General features: G+C 58.3%; 1 protein-coding gene across 3 annotated transcripts in view; it reads left to right on the plus strand.

Annotated features, from left to right (window-relative positions):
• Positions 1-6,177: 6,177 nt before the first annotated feature.
• Positions 6,178-24,450, plus strand: part of FAM222A (family with sequence similarity 222 member A) — a 32,601-nt gene continuing 14,328 nt past the window's right edge. Inside the window, exons 1-2 of one of the 3 annotated variants that reach the window (XM_056326466.1) lie at positions 6,178-6,601; positions 23,639-23,769. In XM_056326466.1, the coding sequence (XP_056182441.1) occupies positions 23,688-23,769 (82 nt within the window). In that variant the 5' untranslated portion in view covers positions 6,178-6,601; positions 23,639-23,687. Of the gene's footprint in view, positions 6,602-7,219; positions 10,205-20,433; positions 23,770-24,450 lie in introns of those variants that run through there. The other 2 variants (XM_056326467.1, XM_056326465.1) reach the window with 2 other exon arrangements.

The following is a 24,450-nucleotide window of genomic DNA, read 5'->3' on the forward strand; positions in this document are numbered from 1 at the left end:
CCCACTCCCATGGGAAGAAGGGGCCATAACCCTGCTGGGGGGCAGATGGGGTGGTTGGAGCAGAGGATGTCACGGCCAGGCTGGCTTGAGGGGGGACAGGCAGAGGTGTGGGCAGGGGGCTGCTGCCCATCGCTTTGCTGCCACGGTGCTCGCCCGGCTGCCACACGATGCTGCCTTCCCGGAGGTCGCGGCTCAGCTGTAATGCCTCCTGAAGCCTCAATGTGTTTGCCTGCGGCAGTCTGCCAAAAATTAATATGCAGAGTGGGGGCATCCTTGCCCCCCCACTGTGGGTGCCACAGTGGGAGCCGTTTGAGTGAGGGAAACATAAACCCGAGCTGAGCACGCCTGCCACGGGCTGCTCTTATCAGAGCAGCGACACCAACCACTGGGCTTTATACATTTTTAATAAATCATTTTAAATTCTTGACTGTCAGGAGGATTGAATCAGGTGCTTCCCTGGCTGAAAGGCTGAGGGGCTGTGCGGGCTCTCCCAACAGCACTGCTGCTGATGGGGTGCACTGGGGCCCTGGTCCCACCGTGTGGCATCACTTGGGGCCACTGGGCATTGCTCACAGCCATGGGTACCAGCCCACCCCACCACAGTGGGCCCAGGCATTGTTCACCTTCCTCTTCCCCTATGCCAGTGCCCTCCACCGTGCCGGGGCCGCTGACAGCCCGGCAGAGCCGTGTGGAGCCAGAAGCAGCACAGGGGAGAAGGGGAACTTGCTGAAACAAGCAAATTGCAATGATTCCCCTTTTCCAAATGTCAGCAGATTTGGCGGGGAAAGAAGGAAATAAGTTAAAGGTGAAGATCTCCTGGGAACCTCCAGTTTTCTCTGATACCGCTCCGGGAGCCCAGCTTCCAGCCCAGCTGCCCACAGCCACAAGCTCCCCCAGGGCTGCCCCCCTCAGCAGAGACCACCCTGTAATCCAGGCTGACAGCACACGCCAGCACCGCTCCTTGAATACAATTAAACATCGTAATCAAGTCATTTGGGGGAGAGGGAAACTAGCTGTAGAGCAACGGAAGGGAAATTCAACAAAAATCCGTGCAGGAGAAAGGTACATAACACCGTACACAAGGGATGGGGCAGGAGCAAACCCAGAAGCAGCATCATTCCCAGCCTTGATCACCTCCTGTTTCCAGGATCTGGTCACTCACAAAGCCCAAAGGTTTCAGCCAAGGATCCGGTGAATCCCCCACAGTGGAGCTCTGACCCCCTGCCAAAGGAGGAGGCACCCCGTGGGGCTCTGGAGGCTGAAAGGTGCCCTGGGGACCATCAAGGTAGAGGTGATGCCCACGGGAGAGGGGGACAGTACCCAGCTGGAGGTGGCTGTGACTGCTGACCCCTCCCTGGGAGTGGTGCCTTTGCAGCTCTGTGATGCCAGGGTGCTGCCCACCGCAGTCCCCTCGGCAGCTGGAGGAGTGGGGGGACCCCGGACCCCCCTCAGCTGCCCCTCCACCCAGCGATGCTGCTGAGCGCTCCCGCACAAAAAGGCTGCGGAATGGCCCTGTGCCGGATATGAAACGTTCCCAGGTGAGATAAAGCCAAATCACCTGTCAGTCAGCCCCGTATCTCTTGTGGCATCAGAGGCTTGTGACTAATAGGGCTAGAAAATGCACCGCAGGCTGGAATCTGCTCTTCTTTGCGCTCCCGTCCCTGCTTACAAGGGCTTTCACCCCAGCTTTTGAGCAAGGTTGAATTTTTCAGAAGATACAAATGAGAAGAAAAGAAAAAGGCATGGATCCACTCCATCACTGGCAGGGGACTGAGTGCGGGGACAGCAGAGAGCGAGGACGTGGTGACCCCGGGATGCTCCCTGGCCACTGCTGGGATGCAGAGCTGGTGCAGGGCCATGCCGGGGCACGGCTGGGGCTGTTCCTCCATCATGCCCTGGGTCCGGGAGCACGGGGGTGTTTCTCACACCCCCAGAGCATGGGTGCTGTGATGTCCCCTCGGTGCTTTTCTGGGGTGGGAAGGGTGCGGGTGGCTCTTGTGGGAAGCCTGACTCCGCTCCTCATCTCGGAGCTGGGAAGACCCTGGGGGAAGTCACAGGAGCGATGATCCATCATGTGCCAGTGACCCAGACAGGGATATTTTTAAGCAGGGAACAAAAATAGACTGCGGCTGACAGCGAGCACTTGCTCCCAGCGTTGCTGTCAAGGGGGCTGTGCTGGAGGGGCAGAGTTCACCCCAGACCCCCACGCCCCAGCCAGCCCACCCTGAGCCTTGCAGGGTGATCCCCCCTGCCACAGACGGGTCTGTCCCGGCTTGCTCTTAGGATGGCTCTCATGTCGCTGCCTGTGCCCTGGGGACTGTCACCCTGCCCCTTCCTCCTTGCAGCCTGCAAAAGCTGGGTTGTTCGTGCTGGGCTACTGATGCCCCCATAGAAAACGTGCTGCCTAATGTATGGCTGCCTGGGAGATAATGCAGGCTGCTGCTGGCTCCAGGACCTGACTGAAACAGAGATTTGTTTCAGTTGAATAACTTGCTGAATCTATAAATAAACTGGGGGGTGGGGGGGAGCAACCACGGAGCACAGGCGCTTCTGCCTTCCCGACCCCTGCAGCACCCGAGGCAGCTGCCCCCAAATACTGCCCAGCTCTTCACCTCCGCCACCGCCCACAGCAGTGTCACCCAGGGGGACAGCGAGGAGGATGCTCCTGGGACACGGCTCCTTGCCTGGACCAGCCGCCTGCCCTCCGTGCCCCTCAGCTCTGGCTCTCCCAGGCTGGCCCTGGCTCTCAGGCTGTTTCTGGCCCCTGGGACCCTTGCAAGGGGCCATATGGGACCAGCTTCTCGCCTCGGGCTTCCCAGTGGGTAAATTTCACTCTCACTCCAGGGAGATTTGGAATGCAGGAGCAAGCCCATGCACTGTACGCAGGGTGAAGGGCAGCAGATCCTCTGTGCCACAGCAGCAGCTTCGAGAGACCCCCACTCCTGCCTGCCTTCCTCCTCCTCCGCCTTCCTCCTCCCGCTTCACGCCTGGCTGCCCATGGCCGTCTCACTCCTCTCCCGGCTCTCCATTTGCTTTCCCAACAGATGTTGGTGTCTCTCCTCTAACGAGCATTTTAACGCCGGAATCTCTCTCACCCCCTTGACTGGGAAGCAAAAAGCTTGACATCTCCCATCAGCATCAAAGTCACTCGCCCAAACACCCCGCACCCCACCGCGACTGCCAGCGCCTTGCTCCTCTGTGCCTGCAGCCTGGGGCTGCTGGAGTCACCGTGGCACGGTGCTGGCACCACCGCGAAGGTGCTCCATGTCTTCGTGTCCCCCACGTTCCCAGTCCTTGCCTGCAAGGTGCCATCTCTCCAGACCCCTATCCTGGCGGTGCCCCTTGGGGTGCTGCATTTGGAAATGTCTGGGAGCCGGGAAAAACCTCCCGGGATGTGCCGTAGAAGGGGGACTGGGTTCATTAGCCAAGGAACCAGCCATGGGAAGTGCTCGCCTGCGCAATGACATCTTTGTTGGCACCAGTAAACCCTCAGCCTGGTGAGTGGGCATCCCCTGCCACCCTCGCTGTGCCCTGGTGAGATTAATGATGGGCAGGAGGTGGGGCGGGGGGGGGGGATGGCAGTGAAGACACCGTCCCCCCGCCGTGTCCTTCAGCATCTCTTTGTGTCCCTGTTGCCTACACAGGAGGGCTGCAAGCGGGGCAGGAGGCAGCGATCCCAAATATTGATGCCGGCCCCGATCAATGCTATCTCCTTTTTCCATGCCTATGAGCTCATTGATTTTTTTTTGTTGTTACCTCTCTGTTTATGTAATGTCTGAACTTTGCACAACTGAACCGTTTAATGTGCAGAAAAGAGCCCTGTTGCCATGAAAACGGACCTGCAAATGACAGCACGAATGCGGAGATATCCCTGTTTTATTGGGCCATACTGAATGTATTTTAACCTTGATAAGTCAATAACTTTTCGTACAAAAGGAACGAAAGCAGATACGGTTTTCAGAGCCTTGAATGCATTTAAAGCTGAGAGTAATGGCCCGGTTTTAATCCCCTGGAAATCTTTCTCATTCTGAGGGCCAGTCATTTCCAGAGCAGACTGACATTTTGGTCAAAGAATTACAGCGTGCCTTTGTCAGGATGAGAGATGAAAATGCTCAGCGCTCCGGATTGCTAGCGCCGGTCAAAAATAATGATATTAAATTAAAGGGACACCGTCATCTTAAAGACCTGCCGTTAGGATCCCACATCTCTCCAATTCCCGAGCGCCATGGTGAGCAGCTGGCATGGACAACTTTGGGTGGGCTCCCCGGTGCCGCAGGGGAAGGATGCGCCCACTGCCACCCCAAATCCGGGCGATGCATTATTTATTTGTGCTAAAGCAGAAGGACTTTTAAAAATCTCTCCTCCAGCAGCGAGGGGCTGCCCGCTTCCTTTTTGCAATTCAATCCCTCTGGATGTGGAAGCAGAGCCCGGTCTCACTTTGCAGAGCTCATTCATTAGCAGATTAAGGCTCTCCTTGTGTTCCCAACATCACTGGGTGAAATTTATGTTCCGGCAAAGTATTCACGGGTTCCCTGAATCACAAAAGTGTTTCTCCTCTGTAAAGTCTTTTAAAAAAAAAAAAAAAAAAAAGGAATGTAAATGGGGAGGTCAGAAGTGCTTAATAGTATCTTCTTGAAGGCAGTGCCGAAACACCCACCTTTTGAAGTTCACTATTTCAAGAAGGATCTCTTCCCCAGCAAAAAATGCCGTCACCCTTTCAAGTCCTTGTGAGTGACTTCAGGTGGTTAAAACATTTTCTAAGAAGAACGAGAGCTGCTTTTCTTTTTTTTTTTTTTGTTCCGAATAAAAAGCAATCTTTCTTCCTGACTTACTAATAGCTTTGATTAAATTATCTTTGAAAAATCTAAGTGCTGTTCACAAATCTGTAATGGTTTTATTCTTATCGCTGGCCTATATTGCAACTTGGAAAGCAGATAAATAAGCTGCAGAGAACGTACAAAGCTGCACAAGAACCTGCCAGATATATGAGCTAAAACTGTTTGAACTGAAACAAATGAATAGTATGAATAGCCCTGCTCAAAGAGGGAATTTATTCAATATAATGTATTTTCATAGGGAGGATAATACGTATTATAATTACACAGAGGAATCGCTCTCCTGAAAGCATATCTAGCTATTATTTTAATTTCTTAACCTTCAGCGTTTGCTGGATCAGAAGTGGTGACTGGAGCATCTTCACAGGGTCAGCCATCCCGAGGATGCTGGCGCAGCTCCTGGGTTTCAGCTCCCCTCCAGCACATGCCAGGCACTGCCGGTGCCTCCCTGGATGGGGGAGCTGGAAAGGTCCCGAGAAGGAGCCAAATGGCCCCAAAACTCCCCAAAGCTCAGTGCTGCAAGGCGGGAACCAGGGAGGGGAGTGGCGGGAAGGCAGCAAGTGCCGGGGCACAGGCTGGGCTGCTCTGGGGTGCTGGGGGTGGGGAGCCCTGGGGACACACACTGGGCTGTTTTGGGGGTGCTGGGCAGTGGGGAACCCTGGGGGCACAGGCTGGGCTGTTTCGGGGGTGCTGGGTGGGGGGAGCCCCAGGGGGCTCCTTGGCATCATTATGGACAAGAGTGAACGGGCTGCTTCTCCGAGCCCTGCCGGCAGCCGCTCATGCCCTGACGGCCTACGGCGGGGACCGCTGGGGTTGGGGATGGAATAAAGGACTCGAGGACTCGTGCCGTGACTGTGCAAGCCCTGGGGGGCTCAGCCGTGGCTACCACCACCGCCATGGTGGCCACCCCGGGGAGCGCTGTCTGGCTGGAATTAGCTCCAGCCAAGGTCCCATCCCCTCTTTGCCGGAGCTGCGGCACCTCGGGGCGGGGGGGGACCGCGGCCCGTCTCCGTGCCGTCGAGACCCCCGGCGGGGGGAGGGGGATCCCCGCAGAGCCCCCCTCCCGCGGTGGCGGGACTACAACTCCCATGAGGACCCGCGGCGCCAAGCGGGGCCGTGGCGCGGCGGCTACGCGCGGGGCACGCCGGGAGCCGCAGTCCCGCGCCGGGCGCCTGCCGCCGGCCGGTTCGGATTTTCCCGCGAAAGGGGAGCGTGTGCCGGGCTGGCCCCGCCCCTCCCCGCAGGACGCGCGGCGGCGTCGCCATGGTAACGCGCCGGGGGCGGGGCCGAGCCGCGGGCGGCCGCCGGGCCCCGCGCGGGGCGCTCAGTGTCGCCGCAGCCGCGCACCGGGCGGGAGGCAGCGCCGAGGGGCCGCGCCCCGCCACCGCCGCCACCGCCCCGCCACCGGCCTGCCCGCCCCGCGCCGGCGGGCCCCCGCCGCCGCCGCACAAAGGAACCGGAGGGCCCGCGGTGTGATGCCCCCGGGGGTCCCCGCGCCGCCTGAGCCTATCCGCGCGGGGGTTATTTTATTTTAATTTATTTAAAAAAATTTTTTTTTTCCTCCCGGATATTTTTTTTTCTTATCCCCCGCCCCGGGGGCAGAGCGCCGGGAGCCGCCGCACGCTGGCCGCGCACGGGGCGGGGCGGGCCGCCGGCGGGGCGCGGGGCCGGGCGGGCGCCGCCGCTGCTGCTGCGCGGCCCGGGGGGGGCGGCCCGGCGCACCCCGCACCGCAGCGGCCGGAGCCGGCCCGGATCCAGCTCTGACGGTAACGGGGGGCCGGCGGCGGCGGGCACCGGGGGGGCGGGGGGGGTTACCGGCGTGGGGAGGGGCGGGGGGGGCGCGGGGGGACCGGGGGGCTCCGGTTCCCGGAGCGCAGCAGGAGGCGGCGCCGCCGCAGCGCGGTGCCCGGCTCCCCCGGCCGCGCAGCCGCGGGGAGGACACGGCGGGCGCGGAGCCACCGCCGCCGGCTGGGGACCGGCTCGCCCGTCGCTACCGGAGAGGAACGGGAGCAACTTTTTTTTTTTTTCTTTCTTGGGTGTTGTTTTTTTTTTTATGGCTTTTTTGGGTCGCCTGACTCAATGGAAATAAAATATCCACGGGTGCCTCCACGAGGAGAGCTGAGACACTTCCAGCGTGAGCCGTCCGTCAGCTGCTGCTTTCTCCGCCGACCCCGGCTGCCCCTTTTCGCCTGGAAAAAGAGGGAAGAAATGAAAACAAAAAAAAAGGTTTTTTCTCCTCCATCCGGAGCCGGCTCGGGCAGGGAGGCGGCGTGGATGCGCCTGACCCCACAGGGCCACCGGAGCGGGTGGTGGCAGAGCCCCACCATGGACCCTCACTGGTGTGGATGGGCCCTCACTGGTGTGGATACCGCCGGTCACAAAGGAGCGGAGAGGAAAAGGAGCCACCCTGCGATGTTTTATTGAAAAGCCCATCTCCCCGGCTGCTGTCGCCGGGCCGGGTGGCTCAGCCCCGCAGAGATGTCTGCGGGCCGAAGGCATCTCCCGAAACAAGCCCTGCTGCACAAGGGAAGCATCCCTGGAGCATCTTCTGGACCATCAGCTCTGGGAATGTGATCCACAGGGACAAGGCATCGTGGTCCCCGAGAGCTCACGGGCAGCATGGCTGGGCATCCTCCAAGGCTGCGACCAGCTCCTGCTGGGAACGAGTGGGCTGTGCCGCCTCTCTGGCTCAGTCCCCAACAGAAAGCAAGGTGTTCCCGGTGCTGGCGGGGGTGGCTCAGCCCCAGCACCCAAATCTGGCTCTGGGGAGAGCCATCACATCGTGGGAATTTCATGGCTGGAGAGGCAGGGCCTGGGCGCAGAGAGCTGCCGGCGGCTCGGCAGGGCTGGCTGCAGGGCACCGCTGAGCCTGCTTGAAACCATGGCACAGCTCTGGCCCTGTGGCTTTATTTCTGAAGGAGAGGCAGTGGCAAAGTTTTCCAGCCATGCTGGGTGCTTTCCGAGGGATGAATTTGCTTGGCATAAGGCAGCCAGCAGTAGGTTGCCTGGCTCTGGTTGTCGGGGCCGAGATGTCTCTGTAAGGGAGTTTTTTGAGATGTGTGTGTGTGTGTATATGTATATATGTGCATCCTCCTGCTTGTAATGCTCTTGTTCGGAGGCTGCAGGCAGCTGGCCTGGGTGGGCGACGTGCTTGCCTGGAAGGCAGAGTGCTCAGGGTGTGAGGCCATGGGCTCTGCGGGTGTGGGGGGCAGAGCCACGCGACCCCTCTCTCAATAAGCAGTGTCCCTCATCTTGCTCGAGATGATTTTGTGGCATTTGGCAGTTTTGTACCTTCCCATGCCCCTGCAGTGCGGTTTCACTGTCTGGGCACATGCCGGTGGTTGGTGGTCCAGGTGGACTGTGCACTGGCAGGACCGCAGCCAGCAAAACCTTCACACGTGGGCTCCGGTGCAGGGATGTGAGGTAGGAAACATCCCTGGCAGAGGGCACCTGGTGTCCTCGGGAGGGATTTTTCTTATTGCGGATCTGTAAAACTTTCAGGAGTGGATTTTCAGGTGCCGGGGCAAGCCATGGTGTGAGTCATGTGCTGTTGGGTTAGGCTGCTTCAAAGCCATAGTGGAAGGAGAAGGGGAGCTCTCGCTGTGGTGCCTTCTTCTGACCTTGTGTGTAGAGCAGGGGAAGAGAAAGCTGTTCCCTGGCAGCGGGAGCCTGGCTTGTTTTCCTGGCTTTAAGAACGGCTTTCCTGCTGGCTGAGTGGGCCGGTACTGGTGGGGCACAGTCTGTGTGCCAGAGCAGTGCTGGATGCGAGGTTAGCCCCGTTTCAGCTGGCTGTATCGTTAAAAATTAAAATATCTGGGTGTGAATATTCATCCCCAGTCTGGAGCAGAGAAGCCCGTGGTGGGAGGAGATGGGGTAGCTGCTGCCATGCCGTGCCCAGGGGGACAGAGCCCCTCCAGGGAGGCCATCATCTCATTTTTATAGCCCCTCTGTGGTTATGAGTCTTATCTGAGCCTGAAACACGCGCCCATCCCTTGAGCAGGCTGTGGAGGAGCCCCTTCCCTCCTGGTGCTTTTGATTGTAGGATGTTGCCCTACCCGGGGAAGGGCTCCATCGCCCAGGGCTGAGGGTCTCCCAGGTCCCATGACCCCGTGGTGGTGGTCCTTGCCAAGCACGGCGTTCTGTGCCCGCCGCCATCCCTGAGCTGCTCCTGCCGGGCGTGCGGGGTTAGTGCTAGGCGTTTGCATCCCTGCCAGGCAGCAGAGTTAATTTTTGCCTGAAGCAGGTTTCCTGCGTGGCCTGAACTTGTGTGGGAAAATCTGCGGCGAAGCTGGGCAGCCCCGCATCCCTCTCCAGCCGCATCCTGACCCGCCACGGGGAGCCACAGCCTCGTAAATATTTGGTGGGAGCCAACCCACCCTGCTGTCCTCCTGCTGTCGGGGTACCAAGGGCAGGGATGTGGGTGCCACCCCTGAGCCTGGCGGGTGCCAGAGCGACGGGATGGGTGGTGGGAGCCTTGGTGACCCCACGGCTCCTTTTGGGGACAGAGCAGGATATCCTCTCCGGGCAGGGTAAGGTCCTTTGCTGGTGGTGCGTGATCCTCGGGTGAGGGGAGTCCGTGTGTGGTGACCCCCCAGCCCGGCTGGTGCTGCCCGCAGGGATGCTGCAGCTGGCGGGGTGGGCCGGGGGCTGCACCTGCCGGGACCCCGCTCCCAGCCCCGCCGGCATCTGTGCCGCCGCATGTCCGTCTGCAGCGGGCGCATGCATGCAAAAATAAGACATTTCTTCTTTCTCTGCTGCCTGCGCATTCCTCAAAAAGCTAATATTCATGAAAGGTAATTCAATCAAACCACGATGCCTATCAGCTAATGCAGCAAAGCTGGCGCAGGGGTGAGAATGGGAGCCAGGAACACAAAAGCCCTGTTTTATTACCTCCTGCTTGCCTGAGAATTGCTTTTCTCCCTCGAGTGAGCCGGCTAAAGCTGGCTTTATTATGTTAACCTATTTGCGTGTCAAGAGCTATTGTGCCTCTCTTTATCTGTGTTTGTATTTGCTCGATGCAGGGAATAAAAGGACGAGGCGAAAATGGATGGCTGGTCAGTGCTTTGCACTCTGGGGGCACTGATTGGTTGCTAAGTGATTTGCATCCTCGGTAATCGCTTTTATCTCGGAAGGATGTCGTGTATAATTATAAGCCTACTGACATCTTTTGAAATCTGCCTAATGGGTGTTTTTAATTTACATGGGAAGCAGGGGCTATTTGTGTTGCTCTGATTACAGGTTGTGCCAGTATATGGATTAAAATATAGATATTTCCATAGACGTGGGGGACCGTGAGTGATGAGGCTGTGATTTTTGGCGAGTCCCTGCTCTCCCAGGGATGGGTCCCGGAAGAGCAGAAGTCACCGTGGGTGAGTTTGGGGTTTAATCTCTTAGCCCACTGCGCAGCCTGGGGTGCTGCTGGACTGTGCTCTCGGCCCGTGCATCGGCTGTTCTTGTAGCCATCCCGTGAAATGAAATGAGAGGTGGGCTGCTGGCTGCTGCGAGCCAGACCCTGCTGTGCTGCTGTGGCTGTTTACCCCCAGGAGCTCTCCTCAGCCTGGGGTGAGGCATAGGGGGGGGGGCATGCCACCAACACCCCACACTGGGCATCCGTGCCAGCGTAGGGCTGATGGAGCTGAGCCGGGCAGCATGGGGAGCTGGATGTGCCAGCAGCGGGGAGCCTGGGCTCTGAGGTTCCCTGCTCAGCGCCCCCAAAGCAGGGAGTGCCAGCTGCTTTGCTGGGCTGGGGCCGGGGGGTAAATATTAAACTAGCGTCCGGTGCTCCGGCTGAGCCCTGCCGAGTCACGGTTCTCGGGAGCCCTGTGATCCTGTGTCTTTATTCGAGCTGCAGCTGGTGGGTTCGCACGGCCGTGGCAGAGCTGCCGCGTGTGCTCACGGCAAATAAAGCTCCTGATCACCTGCAGTGCCACTGCCAGCCCTGGGCACCTGCACCCGGCAGGCTCCCAACCGGTAGGCACACGGAGACTGCTGCGGCGTTGGTGGGGTTTGGGCTGTGCTCCCGGTGTGGGAGCTTCAGCAGTGCCGTGGGTGCATCTCTCGGGCAGGTGGTGGGATGTGGGTGCTCCGAGATCATCCCGGGTGTGCTCGGGCATGGAGGAGCCCTGATGTGGAAAGCAGCCCGGCTAGAGCGTGATGCCGTGCTGGCAATGCGCTTGGCTCTCCTGCTTTCCACCTCCATGCCGGTAGATCATTGCAGCACCCTAGGGGCTGCCAGGGAAGGGCAGAGGTTCTGAGGTGGAGGTTGCGGTGAGATGAGGGGTGTTGGGGTCCCTGCCGGGGCTCCGTGCACAGGGACATCTCTCAAACACACAGAGGTCCTGACGCGAGGTCAGTGCCTGTGATGGGCGCAGGGGCTGGACACCCCCTGCAGCGGGTGCTGGGCTGGGTGAAGGTGTAGGGCAGGTCCTGGGGGCTGGTTGCCCACACGAGCAACTCAGACTGGCTACCTTCCTCCTCCTCCTCCTCCTCCTCCAGGAAAGACCACAAGTGAGCCACAGGCGCACCCAAGCACGTGCCCCGGCTCCCTCCGGCTGCGTGCAAGGTGACCCCATCGATTTGCAGGGCTGAGGTGGTTTTGTGGCAAATGGCACCGTGGCAGCCATGCCGTGGCGTGCCGGCTGGGGTGCCAGGCCGGTGAGAAATGCAGGATGTGAGAAAAGTCAATACGGTGGGGGCAAGCGCCGGACCCCGCGCCCTGGGGTGCTGTGCCCTCCTGCACGGGTGTCCCGGCTGGTGAGCAGCACGGGCGCCGCTATTTATGGCTGGCTGTAAACAAACTCCCAATGAAAGAAAGTTAATGACCTGAGACTGACAGGAGCCTGCTGGGAATTTTTATAGCCCCTGGGACTCCTTTCGCTAAAGAGAGAATACATCAGCGTTTTAACCCAAAACGGCTAGCCGTACGGTGCGGGGGCCAGGGGACAGCCCTGACGTGGGGAGGCATTTTGGAGGGGCTAGCCCTGCGTGAGGATGGGGTTATAGTGGGGGGACCTAGCTCTCGGCCGTGTCCCCATCCCCCTGCATGGGACCAGGGTGTGCAGCCCCCTCCTTGCCCCGATGAGGGGAGGCGCATCCCAGGGTCCGATGCTCTCCAAGGCTTTCGCCATCTGCCTCTCGTAGGTCATCTCTGCCGTGCTCCAGGCTAGAGCAAGGGCTGGCTTAGTATCACTGGTAACACACAGTAATAAAGCCTTAATACCCTGCAGTGGGGAGATTGCACCGCCAGAGATGAATATTCATATTGCTTTCAAATTTGGCCTTGGTTACATGACGGGGGTGCCATGGGGGGAGACGGGAGTGCAGCAGTGTGGGGTGCTCCTCACCTGCCTGCTCCTGCCTGCCTGCCCAGCCGTCATGTTTAATATTGCGTCCTGGCTAATTTTGGGGTAGGAATATCGTCGTCAGTGCTCTCAGGGGATGGGATGGCGAGCATGGTGCAGGGTGCCCTGCGCGCTCCGCTCGCTGCCTGCTCCCTTTGCACGCGCAGCCTCCGTCTGCACGCGACGCTTGATTTACTGAGAAGAGCTGGCAGTTAAACCTGACAAATTGAAGGCGGTTTTAAGTGGTTCAGGTTAATTAATAGTCAGGGAAGTATCAATTTTTTAAGGGATGCTCTTGGCTCGCAAGGAGAACCGGAGCTTGGCTTTCCCTTTGGAAAGTAACACCATCTGCACTGGTCCTCCTGGGCAGGGGGAGGGAGCTGGGCTCAGTGTTGAGCTTGGTGGCATCACCCTTTGGTTTCTGACCCACCGCTTTGCATTTCTGCTTATATCTCCCATCCCACACAGCCGGTGCTGAGTGAGGCACCGGGATGGGGCTGTCCCACATGGCTGTGGTGCCAGGGAGGCACCAGGGTGGGGCTGTCCCACATGGCTGTGGTGCCAAAGCACCCACTGCTTTTGGGGGTCTGGCTATCCGCTCTCTTTTGACGGTGACCTGGTGCTGCTGGGGTCTGTGCCATGGCAGCAGTGCCGTAGCATGCAGCTGCACCTCACCGGTAACCGGAGCGCTTTGGCTGTAGCCACCTGTGGTGGTGCAGCAGGGTGGCCGCGGTGTCCTTGCTCCTCTGGGGGACCTGTGGGTGAGCACCAGCATGTACAGGACTGTCGGGCTCCATCCTGGGCTGGGACTGGGAGCTGATGTGGATGAGCTGGAGCAGCATCCACTCCCCGTGGTTTGGGCGCATGTGACCCAGGTGCTCACATCTGCCAAGCTTGGGCCGAGGGAATGCTGCCCAGGGTTCAGATTTTAAAAACATTGTAATGAAAGGAGCTTAAACTTCCCGGTAAGGAGAGGTAGAGAAGCAGCAGTGGCTGCTTGTGTGGCACGGAAAGCATCTGAGCTGCATATGATAAAGGCTCGATGGTGCAGGGATCCAGGCAGCATCTGTGGTGGTCCCAGTGCACGCCGGCGCCGTGGGGTGCTGCAGGGGTGAGCACCTCCGGGCTGACACGTGGGGCTGGGTCCCGGAGCAGCACAAAGCCTTTGCCCAGCCACGTGCTCCATCTTTCTCAGCATAGACTGGGATGCAGGTGGAAGTGGTGGTTTTTCAGCAGCTCTGATGCTTGGGAATATGAGAGATTAAGGTTAGTGACCATTTTTTAACTCAATAAAGGGGAAGACAAGCTGGAGTCTGCAGTCCAGAGATATAATTAGTTCGCAGCAATGGTGCTTTCTTGATTTAGCTTCAGAGAGCAGAACAAGACAAGGATGTTATACCCAATTAGCAATAACATACAGTCTGAGCTTCACTAGGTGAGATAACAAGCCATTTTTATAGCTCTTCTTTACGGACTATTTTTTTTTTTTTTTTTTGGAAAAGGGGGGAAGGAGGAGAGGGACCAAGTCTTTATTTCTTTTCATCTGGGAACAATTACTAGTGAGCTCAGAAAGCCCAAAGCTGAGTGATACCTTGGCAAACAGAGGATAAAAAAAAAATAAATGCAAAGCTGAAACAGGCTGGAGCTGGGCTGAAGCTGTCTGCCTGTCCCAGCAGTGGCCTCAGGGGAGCCAGGGGGAAGCCGGGCTGGTGCTGGCTGTGTCCCGGTGAGGACACGGGCAAGGGCCGCCCACACACCGTGGATGTGCCCTATCTGCTGCGGCGAGGGTTTACGGCACGTGGACTGGCAGAGCTGCCCAGAGGGGCCTGGTGCACACGGGGTGACCGTCGGTGCTGCCGGCAGCCTGGCCATGCCCCGAGCCGTGTTCCCCGGTGGGCACACCGGTCCCCAGCGAGGTGACCCCCAGCTGTGTCCTCCGCACAGCGCCGGTCAGATGCCAGCTGCCTGCCGCCTGCCAGCGCCGCGTTCTCTCTTTATATTGCAGATCGATGGCCATTGATTTTTCCTCCTGTGTAAACCTGGGTAGGTCAGGGCTGCGGAGGGGTTTTGTGCACATCTGGCTCTGGCTCAGCTGTGGTCAGAGCATCCTGTGCCAGTCTCTGCAGCCCACCCACCCTCCCACGGGCCTCTGGGCCGCAGTGAAGCTCAAGGACATCCAGAAAACAGCCTTGTAAAAAGTCTAGAAAACTCAGGTTTCATTCATCAGCTTTTAAACAAGCTCTGCTGTTTATGTGGGTTATTTGCAGCTGCTCTCCCCTCTCTTGCTCCATGCCGCCCCCCCCCCAGCCCCTCCTGGTGAGGATGCGCCTGGGGGAGCTGCTGGGACCTGGCTGCATTTGGGGTACCCGTGGGACCAGGGTGGCCCAGTGCTTCCCTCAGGGCAGAGCCAACGTGGGACATCCCTGGGTACACCCCAGAGGGCTCTCAGGATGGGGGCCGTTCTTCCTCTTGGTGTCTACCCCTGCCGCAGCCACCCCTCTCCTGTGGGGCAGAGCCAGGGGATGGGGTGGGAGCTGCTCGCACCCTGGAGAGGGCAGGGGGTTGCTGTCCCCTCCACTGTCCTTCCCAGAGAGTTTTACAGGTTGATGGGCAGTGTGTGTGTGTGTCCCTGGGGACACTCAGTGGGACCACTGGAGTCCATCCTGCCGCACCCCCAGCCCACCCTGGGGAGCATGTCCCCTTGCAGGCACAGGGCTGATGGGGACAGGGATGGGGACAGCCCAGTTCTCATCCCCACCAGGAGAAGCCACAGAGCCGCTCTCCGGACTATTAACGCCCCACAATGATCATCAACTCTCGTCGTAATCATTAAGACTATTAGAAAGAAATGTTGGCTTGCAGCTAATGTCAGACTTTCCGTTCTGCTTTGCAAACGCGCACAATTAATGCCAATCAGCCGGGGGAGGCAGCCAGCTCGCAATCACGGCTGCTCCGGCGCGGCTGTCAGCTCTTGCCATCCCGGCTTGTACATTTTCATACAATTGCTATAAACATCTGAGGGAAACTCCGCGTTCTTCGGCAGGCGTGGGTATTGTTCTCTGTTCCTTTTAATTACTCTGCATTCAGCGGCTCATCCAGCCTCGGATCAGTGCAGGAAAGTAGGGCTTTGTAAAACAAATATATAAATCTGGAGAGATGCCTTATTTTCCCATTCGGTGGCTGCGTTAGGCTAAATAAGAAAAGCCTGTTTCATTTTTCTTGGGCTTTTCCTTCTTCTCCCACCCCCTGTGTTGCTTTCACCCCCAGTCCCTCTCCCTCAGGGAACCCCAAAAGCAGGGCATGCTCAGGAGAAGCAGGGGGGGGAAGAGCCAGAATTACTTGACCGGATGGTGGTATAATCCTCGTTACAAAAGTACACATCAATTATAAGAATTCCTACAGTAATCTTAGAAATCTATCTTTTCTGCTGAACCAGCTCATTAAAGAGCACCATTCATTTCCATCTCTCTGGGTGAGAAGGGTTTAAATCTCCAGAGCTTTGTATTACAAAATAGACTTAGGGTGATGGACTCTCGTTAAATATTAAAAGAATGAAGTTTATTTTTTTTATTTTTTCCTTTTCCTCCCTCTTTTCACCCAGGCTGGCAGCCCAGACGAAGCGTAACCTAAGGAGGCAAGGCTGGGGGGCTGGGGGGGCCCCCGCTGTGAATAGCTTCCCCATCTGTCAGGCGATGCGGGGCTGTGCTCAATGGGCGCCTTTGAGGACCCTGCGCCTCCCCTCACCCGGGAACCCCAGCCAGCGCCGGGGGAGGAGGGAGGGAGGTTTCCCCAGGCCACCCTGGCAAGCCCCCGAGCCTGCGCCGGACCCAGCCGCCGGCACAGGCAGGGCTTTTGTCTGCCAGCAGGGCAGCAGCCGGGCGGGCGCGGGGCAAGGGATGGGCACAGAGCCCTTTTGTGTGCAGCTGCACCCCGAGGCGAGCAGGGGCAGCGGCGATGGAGCAGGATGCGGGGATGGGGAGCAGCAGCGGGGATGGGGAATTGGTACCCGAGGATGGGGAGCGGGTACCCAGGGGATGGGGAATTGCTGCCCAGAGATGGGAAGTTGGTACTTGGGGATGGGGAGCAGGACCAGGGATGGAAAGCAGTGGCCGGCCGGGGTCGAGGGCGGCGCAGGGCGATGTGTGCGCTGCTGCGGAGGCTCTGTGCAAACACGTTAATTTGTTTTCTTTCTTGCCTCGCCTTTCAGGGTAATTGGTTGCATTTGAAGCCTTTGTGAAAGCCTTTGATTATAGTAATTTCAGCAGCGCGATCTACCCTGGATTCCTTCGTCAGATTCTTTCACAGCTCAGGCGCTCAGAGCTGTAATTACCGAGCGGCATGCGCCTGGCTGCCATGCACAGTGCAGCCGGACGGGTGCCTGGGCAGCCTGGGCACCGCGGTGCTGCCGGAATAACCGCAGGAGCCCCCGGTCAGGGTGCAGGGCAGACAAGCCCCCAGGATGGGGCAGAAGGAGCTGTGGTGGGTGCTGGGAAGCTTTGGTCTCCCCAGTGTCAGAGTCTGTTGGGTCTCAGCTGGGGACATGGGTGCTGCCTGCACCCAGGGGGTGGATGCCCGTTCCAGGCTGGGCTCTGGGTTCATTGGGGTCTGGGGTGTTTTAATTGCTGTTCTGGTGACCTACCTGGAACCATTTGGCTTTTCTGCTGGTTTGATCCTGCATCTCTGCTGGGGCTGGGACCAAAAGCCCATGAGCATCCCGAGCATCCAGCTCTCACTGCTGGGGACAGTGGGTTCATCCCCCTGGCCCCTCTCCCCCTCCATCCATCTGCAGGATGGATACATGGCGTGACCATGTTGGATGAGAGGTTGTGCTTTGAGGGGCTGGGCAAAGCGCCCCCCCTCAGCGCAGCATGCCTCCCAGTCCCTGCCACCAGGTACGCTCCTGCAGGGTACCAGATTAGAGGGGATCCACACGTATAGGCAGATCCTGCCCACACGCTGAGCACCGGCCCTGCCAGGACCCTGGTGCATGCAGGCAGAGCTGGGCTCTGCCAAAAACACCAAAGGCACCCGAGCGGGGCCCTGACCTTTGTTAACAGGGCTGCTCCCCCCGCCCCGGCTCCTGGCATTTCGTTCCCAGTGCCACGTAATGACCTTCTCAGCAGCAGCGTGCCAGCGTCTGCCACTTCCAATTACCCACGCCTGCTCAGCGCCACAGCCGCTCCTTGCCCAGCAGCAGCAGCAGCATGAGGGTTTCTCCCTCCCCAGCAGGATGGCAGCGGGTCAGGGGGGATGCTGCACCGGCATCACCCACCCTCCCAGCTCAGGGACCTTTAGGGACCCCCAGTGCTGCCCAGGGCTCCGGCTGCCCTGCCCCAGGGTGCTGGAGACACTTGGGTTTCCAGAATCATTATTAACCTGTTCGAGAGCTGTTCCCGCTCGCAGCTAAAATAGATCTTTAATCTCTGCCCAAAATAGCTCATTTGATGAGAGGCCTCCTTAAAGCTGACACATAAATTTAACCAGGCTGCCCGAGCCCTGCACGAGGATGTCTGCAAATGCTCAACAGCACTCAAATTGTTTTTTTTAATTCCATCTTTATGGACACGTCTGATACCTTATTTCTTCCATTGGGTCATTTGGACCGGGTGGGAGGCAATTTGCTTGTCCCCTCTGCTCTGGGCTGTGGCAGCTGTGCCCTTGCCCCAGCCTCCCTGGCCCCGCTTGCTAACAAAAGGGTATTTTCGGGTATTTTTTGACGTTGATTTTCTTGAACAGCCTAAGGGGCTGCTTCTTGGAGCCGTTGTGGGAGGAGAAACCTCGGCTCTGGGTGGAAAGGTTGCTGCCTTAAGGTGCCAGCAGTGAGGGGATGCTCTGTCCAGGTCCCGGCGTGGCAGTGCCGCTCCGTCCTTGGCGGTGTGCCACGGCTGGTGAGCTCAGTGCCATCTTGGTGTTACAGCAGCCTTGAAAACGCACCGTCCCTCTAGCAGTGGGACAGCAAAATGTCTCCTCCATAAGCAAAGGCAGGCTCCAGGGAAGTGGGAAATGGGGATGCTCACCATGTTGGGGCAGCAGCTGCCCCTCAAGCTGGGGCTGAGATGGGGGCATGGGCAGTATCCGGTCCTGCCTGTCGCCGCGTGTCTTGTGGTGTCCCTAGTGCTGGAGGGGACTGTCCTGCCCCCATGCACAGTGTCCTCAAGAGAGGCTTGGGCACTTGCATTGCCTTTGGGATGTGCACCCACATTGCCTTTGGGATGTGCACTTGCATCCCTGGTGGGGTGCGCACCCACGTTGCCTTTGGGATGTGCACCCTCTCCTCCCTGGGGTTCTCCCTTGCAAGCTCCATCTCGCAGGGTGGGACAAGGTGGAGAAACTGGAGGACGAGAGATCCCACGTGGTGGCCCGTGTCCTGGGCTCCTTCCCTGCATCTCCGCAGGGCACGGGCCGGGAGCAGCTGCTCAGCCGGTGTGGGTCACTCCCACAGACAGGCCCCCACTCCCCCGCAGCAAAATAATCACTTCCAGCATCATTATCTGTTGCAAACCCCAGCTTCCAATTTTAATCAGAGGAGCTGGTGTTGCTTTAAGATCTGCGGGTTTTAAAGATCACAAGAGGGGTTAGAGAAAATTACCCTTGACTCTTACATGCTAATGTAATCTCTAACCAGATCTGCAGCACTGCAGCTAAAATTGCTTTTTAGATTAACATTTAATTATTAACAGGGCCCCCTGAAAGGCCTGGGGCTGGAGTGCATGGAGGGGAGCGGATTAGCCGGGTGCGATGGAGCAGCGGCCAGGCGAGGGGAAGGTCGTGGTGCGGCCAGCGGCACCGTGCCGTGCTTTATTGCAGCCCTCGGCACAGCGGCGTCAACTTTCTGCTTTATTTTATCTGGTGCTCCCAGTGATTTACAGCGGGGTGACCTTTCCCGCGCTCGCCTGTTGCAGGACGGAGCTGTGGTGTCGCTTGCCGAGTGCCGTGTCCCCTCCACCACCTCAGCTGGGGACCATAAATCTGCTGCTGGGTGGGAGATGGGCATGAGCTGGCACGGCAGCTGCCTGCACCACCTTGGTGCCAGCCGGCAGCACGAGCCAAAATCCCGCTTGCCCTGGGATGGGATGGGCACCTATCCCCGAGGTGCAGAGAGGAAGCCTTTGGGATGTGCGCCCGCATCACCTTTGGGGTGTGCACCTGCATCCCTGGTGGGGTGTGCACCCACATCACCTTTGGGGTGTGCAGAAGGGAAGCCTTCCTCCTCCAGCACCGCCTCACCCGTGCAGGAGGGATGCCGTCTGATGGGAAGCCAGTGTCTGTGGGGCGGTGGCAGTGGCCGTGCTGGGGATGCTGTGGAGGTAGCACCCATGTCCCCAGGGCTGCGGGGAAGGGGAGCCGGGGGTTTCTCCTCCATCCAAGCATGGAGGGATGAGGGACCAGGGTGTCCCCGGTCGCGACAGGTAGCCCTGGCACCACAGATACTCGGCACCCCAGCGACCAGTGAGCATTTTTGCTTCATTTATCAGTGCTGCCAGCTTGTGAGGGTGGCTGCCAGCCTCAGCCTTGCTCCCACACCGCCCGGCCGGCGCTGTCAGAAACCTCTTGTGCCTTTTCTAGCTGGGGTGACCCGGTCACCTCCTCTCCCTGTGCCAAACCCTGCACTGTCTTTTAACAGCCCGGAGGGAGACATGGCGGCATGACTCAAACAGCTTTGCAGCATCTGTGTTCCTGCCCCGCTTCATCTCCTAACCTAGAAAACTCCCTTTTTTTGGGCTTGCACCCCAGGCCACCCTGATAACACCCGGGGAAGGATGCTCACCTTGCACCCAAGCCTGGGTGGTGACAGAGACCTTGTTCCTTACTTTTCCCAGCTGGAGCGCTGCTCCTGCCCTCCCCTCTGCCCTCGCACTGTCCAGCCAGCAGCACAGACCCAGTTCAGGCTGAGACTTTAAATGTTCCCTTCCCCCCCCCACCCCCATCACATATTCTTTTATCTAAATCCTCGCCTGCGAAAGCCTCTATCGACAGCTGCGCTGGCCTTATCTCGCCAGAGGGACCTTCACGGGGCTCTCGGAGGAGATAAGCCCGACTTATCAGCCGCTGATGTCAGAGGAGGTGCCAAACCCTCCCGTCACTGGGGCTTTAGACAGAGAGGGTATTTTATTATTTTTTTTAATTATTATTAAAGTCACAAAGACCTTGGGCTTATAAATAGTGTGATGTAGAGATAGGGCTTCGAAATTAGCTGGCCCAGGGTGGGGGCCAGGAAGGAGCGGTTGGAGAGGGGCTGGGGAAGGATGGAGGGGGGTGATGCCAGGGCTGGGGAGTGGTGCTGTGGGATGCAGACTTGGGGTTCCTGAGGGACCCTGCTCCTAGCATCCCCGAGAGCGGGATGCTCTTGCCATGTGCCACGGTGCCGGCTGTGCCGCTGGCCGGGTGGCAGCGGGGCCATCGAGGCCACATAAACTGGGGGGTGGTTCAGCAAAACTGCTGAGTGTTGTCTTTCCTGCCACGAAAGAGCCAGAGCAGCTTGAACTAAATCGGATCCTGCTGATTGGAATTAGTTCAAATGCAGATGGAGCTAACTAAGCTGGCGCTAAGCGTTCGGACAGCCCAGCGCCCAATTCCCATCAGCTGATTCAGGGGCTTTTCTGAGCAGCATTAACGAAATGCCACCGCGGCACAGATGCCCATTGTGCCGGCGCCCACCCTCTCGCCTTCGGGTGCGCTGGGGGTGCCTGGCAGGGTGCCAGGATGGAGGGATGTTATTGCGGTGCCGGGGCCCTTGTGGTTACGAAGCATGGCTGAGGTGGGCTGAAGCGCAACATAGCTGTCGGAAAAATTGTCTCCACTGCATGATGCTGGGAGATGGGGGCAAACCCGGGGTCTGAATTAACCGGTGGCTTTATTTAGTTTGGCATATGGCTCCCACATCCCTGCCGGCTGATGCCGATGATGCTCCTGCTGTGCATGGCTGAGGTCAGGATGGCTCCGGGAGGGTGCTGGGCTGTGCCTGGTTGTGTGGCAGGGCACAGAGGGCACTGGTGTGGAGAGCACCTGTGCCATCATGGGGATGTCCCCCGGGGACTTGCATGGCTAGGCCCTAAGGGCCAAAGGCGACTACAGCTCCTGTGAGCGGCCACCAGCATCCCCCCTTCCCCGGGGGCTCAGGCTGCATCCTTGCCCAGCCCCCTGTTGGCACTCGTGTTTGGTGCCCTGCCGGTGGCCGCATCCTGCCCTGTGGGGGCTTTCTCCTTGCTCTCAGCCCCACTTTCCCCGGGGATCAGCAAGGACCTGATGTGCATCCATCAGCAGCGCGAGCCACCCACAAAGCCCGTGCCCAGCAGGGACGTGGGGCAGCATCCCAGCACTGAGTTGGCCTTGCCGCAGGGGAGGAGGTGACATCCGCCCGCTAATCGGCCAGATGGTGACACCCGGCGGGATGCCAGCCCCGAGGTCACTGCCTAGTTGAGGCTCAGGTAGAGTGGGAGCCAGCGCAGCCATCCCCTGCATGGCCATGGGTGCCCCGACCTGGGTCCCCCCTGTGGGGATGGGGTCAGCACAGCATCTCCCCGGTGCGGAGGCAGCGGTGGGCACGTGCGGGGGGAGCGAAGGTGCAGGGGGAGCAGGGCTGCGTAACGCACCCTGAGTCCCGGCGGGGAGAGCCGAGCTCCCTGGCAGTCAAGTGCGCTCAGCCTCTGAATAAGAAGCACTTCATTCTCTTTTCAAACTGTATAATTTCTGCCTGATTGTAATGGCATATTTTAAAATTACCAGAAATCGAAGCCAGAAAATGGATATGGCTGCTTTTACTGCGAGCTGCGTTAACAAAGGGTATGTAATGCATGAAATAAAAACACCTCCCTGCCCCCCTTCTTTTTTTTTTTTTAAGACAGTAATAGGAGAAAATTGGTTTTGAAACTGAATAAAAGTCCCTTTCAGAGGAAATAATTTCTTTCAGGGTACCTTTGCTGAAAGTAAAATAGTGAATAATGAAAGGTGGTTACATGATTGTCTTTCATTTAGAGAGCATGAGGACAGATGGAATCTGGGAGAAATGCACGATTGGAATAATTGCATGGTAACAAGGCGCTTGTTGTGAAATTAGTGTCTTAAGAAAGTAGTGAAAAAGGCTTTTACTCATGAATACTTCATTATTAGGAGAAAACAGCACAATCTGGGTTCTCCAGACACCTGCTTGGTATTAGATGACTTCCTCCTCCCCTCCTGCTCCTCACACCTTTCGCAAATGAGTCTCTCTCTCCCTTACCCCAGTTTGCAGCATGGGGGGGACGGGGCGAGACCCTCGGGCAGAGCGCAGCCATGGCACGGACACCCCGTGTGGGTCCCACCGCCACCACCGGCTGTCAGCCAGGGGACGAGCCCAGAGCCTGGGACCCCTGTGCCCGGTGGAGGTGGGCATGGGGTGAGAGCCAGCGGCCAGCGCATGGGTACCGTTGGCTGTGCACCCGTGGTGGCTGTGAAGGTGTGTTTCTGGGCGATGTTTAAACCAGTGGAGCAAGGAGAGCATCAGCCATAGCTCAGGGAGCATCTGTCTCTGCTCCGCTGCCCGGCAGGTGATGGTCACAGCTGTGCCAACGTGTGCCCAAAGCCACCGCACAGCTCCCTGCCAGCCCAGCACCTCTCTCCAACACCAGGGCATGTGGAAAACATCACGGAGAGCTGCAGGAGGGCACGATTTCCCCATGACGGAGCAGGTGAAGTGATGTACCCGGCCATGACACCCAGCCGTGACCCCCAGCCATGACCCCCAGCCATCAGTAGATGTTCAGCCAGGAGAGCGATGGCTCAGAAGCTGCGATGCTGGAGGACAGGCACCGCTGCCTGCTTTTCTGCTGCTCCTGCCCACGTCTCCCTGCCCTCTCCAAGCAGCAATATCACTCCACGCGCCAGCCGGAGCAGTGGGAGGGTGTCAGCAGCAACTGGTTATAATTCATGCCCTCCGCGGTGGCTCATGAAGGATGTACAATTAGCAGAGTGGTGGTGGTGATGACTTTGGCCTGACCCCTCCAGCTTTTGTTGAGCAGATTTTGATGCCAGCTGGGAGCTGGCGACAGATCCCAGGACCCTGAGCGGGATTTTAACGCCATCTTTCCCCAGCCTTGGCCGGAGCCGGCAGGGTTGCTCGGTGCCGGGAGGTGCTGGCTGGCATGCCAGCAGGCTGGTCTGGCGCTGCCAGGAGCGCGGTGCCGGGGGGATGCCCTGGTTTTGCCCCATTCCTGGCGGGAAGGATGGAAAGCTTTGCAAGGAGTGCAAATCACCCACGGAGACCTTCATATTTATTTTATATCCATTCATATTTAAGGCTTTCAGAGTTATTTATTTATCACCAAAGGAGCAAAAAGCTCTGAGCAGCGTGCGTGCCCGTGGTCGGCGCCGGGAGCTCCTGCCTCCAGCACCTCTGCCTGGAGAGCGGCTGGGTGGGCAGAAGGGTGGTGGGCAGCGGTGCGGGCAGGTCTCCTTGCCTGACCAGCGTGTCTCTTCTCTCGGCAGGACACGGGCCAGCGGTGGGGGCGGCACTGCCCGCCGGGAGACCCAGACCATGCTGGCCTGCCTGCAGAGGACCCAGAACCCCCCAGCCCAGCACCTCGCCTGCCCCAACAAGGCGCTGGAGCCGCGCAAGTGTAAGTGCCCGGGGGCGGGGGGGTTGGTGGGTGGGGGTTGGTGTGCCTGCTTTGATGCTGCTTCCCTTATTGAAAAAGACATTTATTTAACCGATAATTAAAAAGAGCAGGAGAAGCAGGGAGGGGAGGGGGAGGAAGGAGACAAGATAAGCAAATTAAATTGGGTTGCTCTGGTTGATAAGTCGAACTTCAGAAAATGTTGCAGAGCTGTCTGGGAAGCTCAGTGGCGGCAGAGGATGCTGCTGTCGCCTGCTCCGCGCCCCACAAACCTCCCCGGCCCTTCCCCCCCTAATTACTTTCTCCGTTTTGCAGCAGCTCGCCTTCCCCAGGAGCTGGCCTTTCAGATAAGCTGTAAACTAGTTACATTAAAATGGGATCCAAAAGGTCACTCCAGTAAAGCACCTGTCTCTCCCAGCCTTTGTCTCTCAATCCAAACCGTGATTAAATGTATATTTAATGAGCCTGCTTTAGGCAGGCGTGTTTGACCTCCCCGGCTGGGAAAGACGCATTAAGATTCTCAAGTGATGAATGTGTGTTTTAAAGAGGGGAGTGGATATTTTTCTGCTGGTCTCAGTTGGATTTTTAAACATTGCCGACTGAAGACAAATCAGCTGCTAAAGCTCTGCTTGTTAGTCTGTGACAGCCCCCGGGCATTTGTTTAATGATCTGTATTTTCCCAGA

Source organism: Falco biarmicus, chromosome 1 (assembly GCF_023638135.1).
Source record: "Falco biarmicus isolate bFalBia1 chromosome 1, bFalBia1.pri, whole genome shotgun sequence".
Lineage (NCBI taxonomy): Eukaryota > Metazoa > Chordata > Aves > Falconiformes > Falconidae > Falco > Falco biarmicus.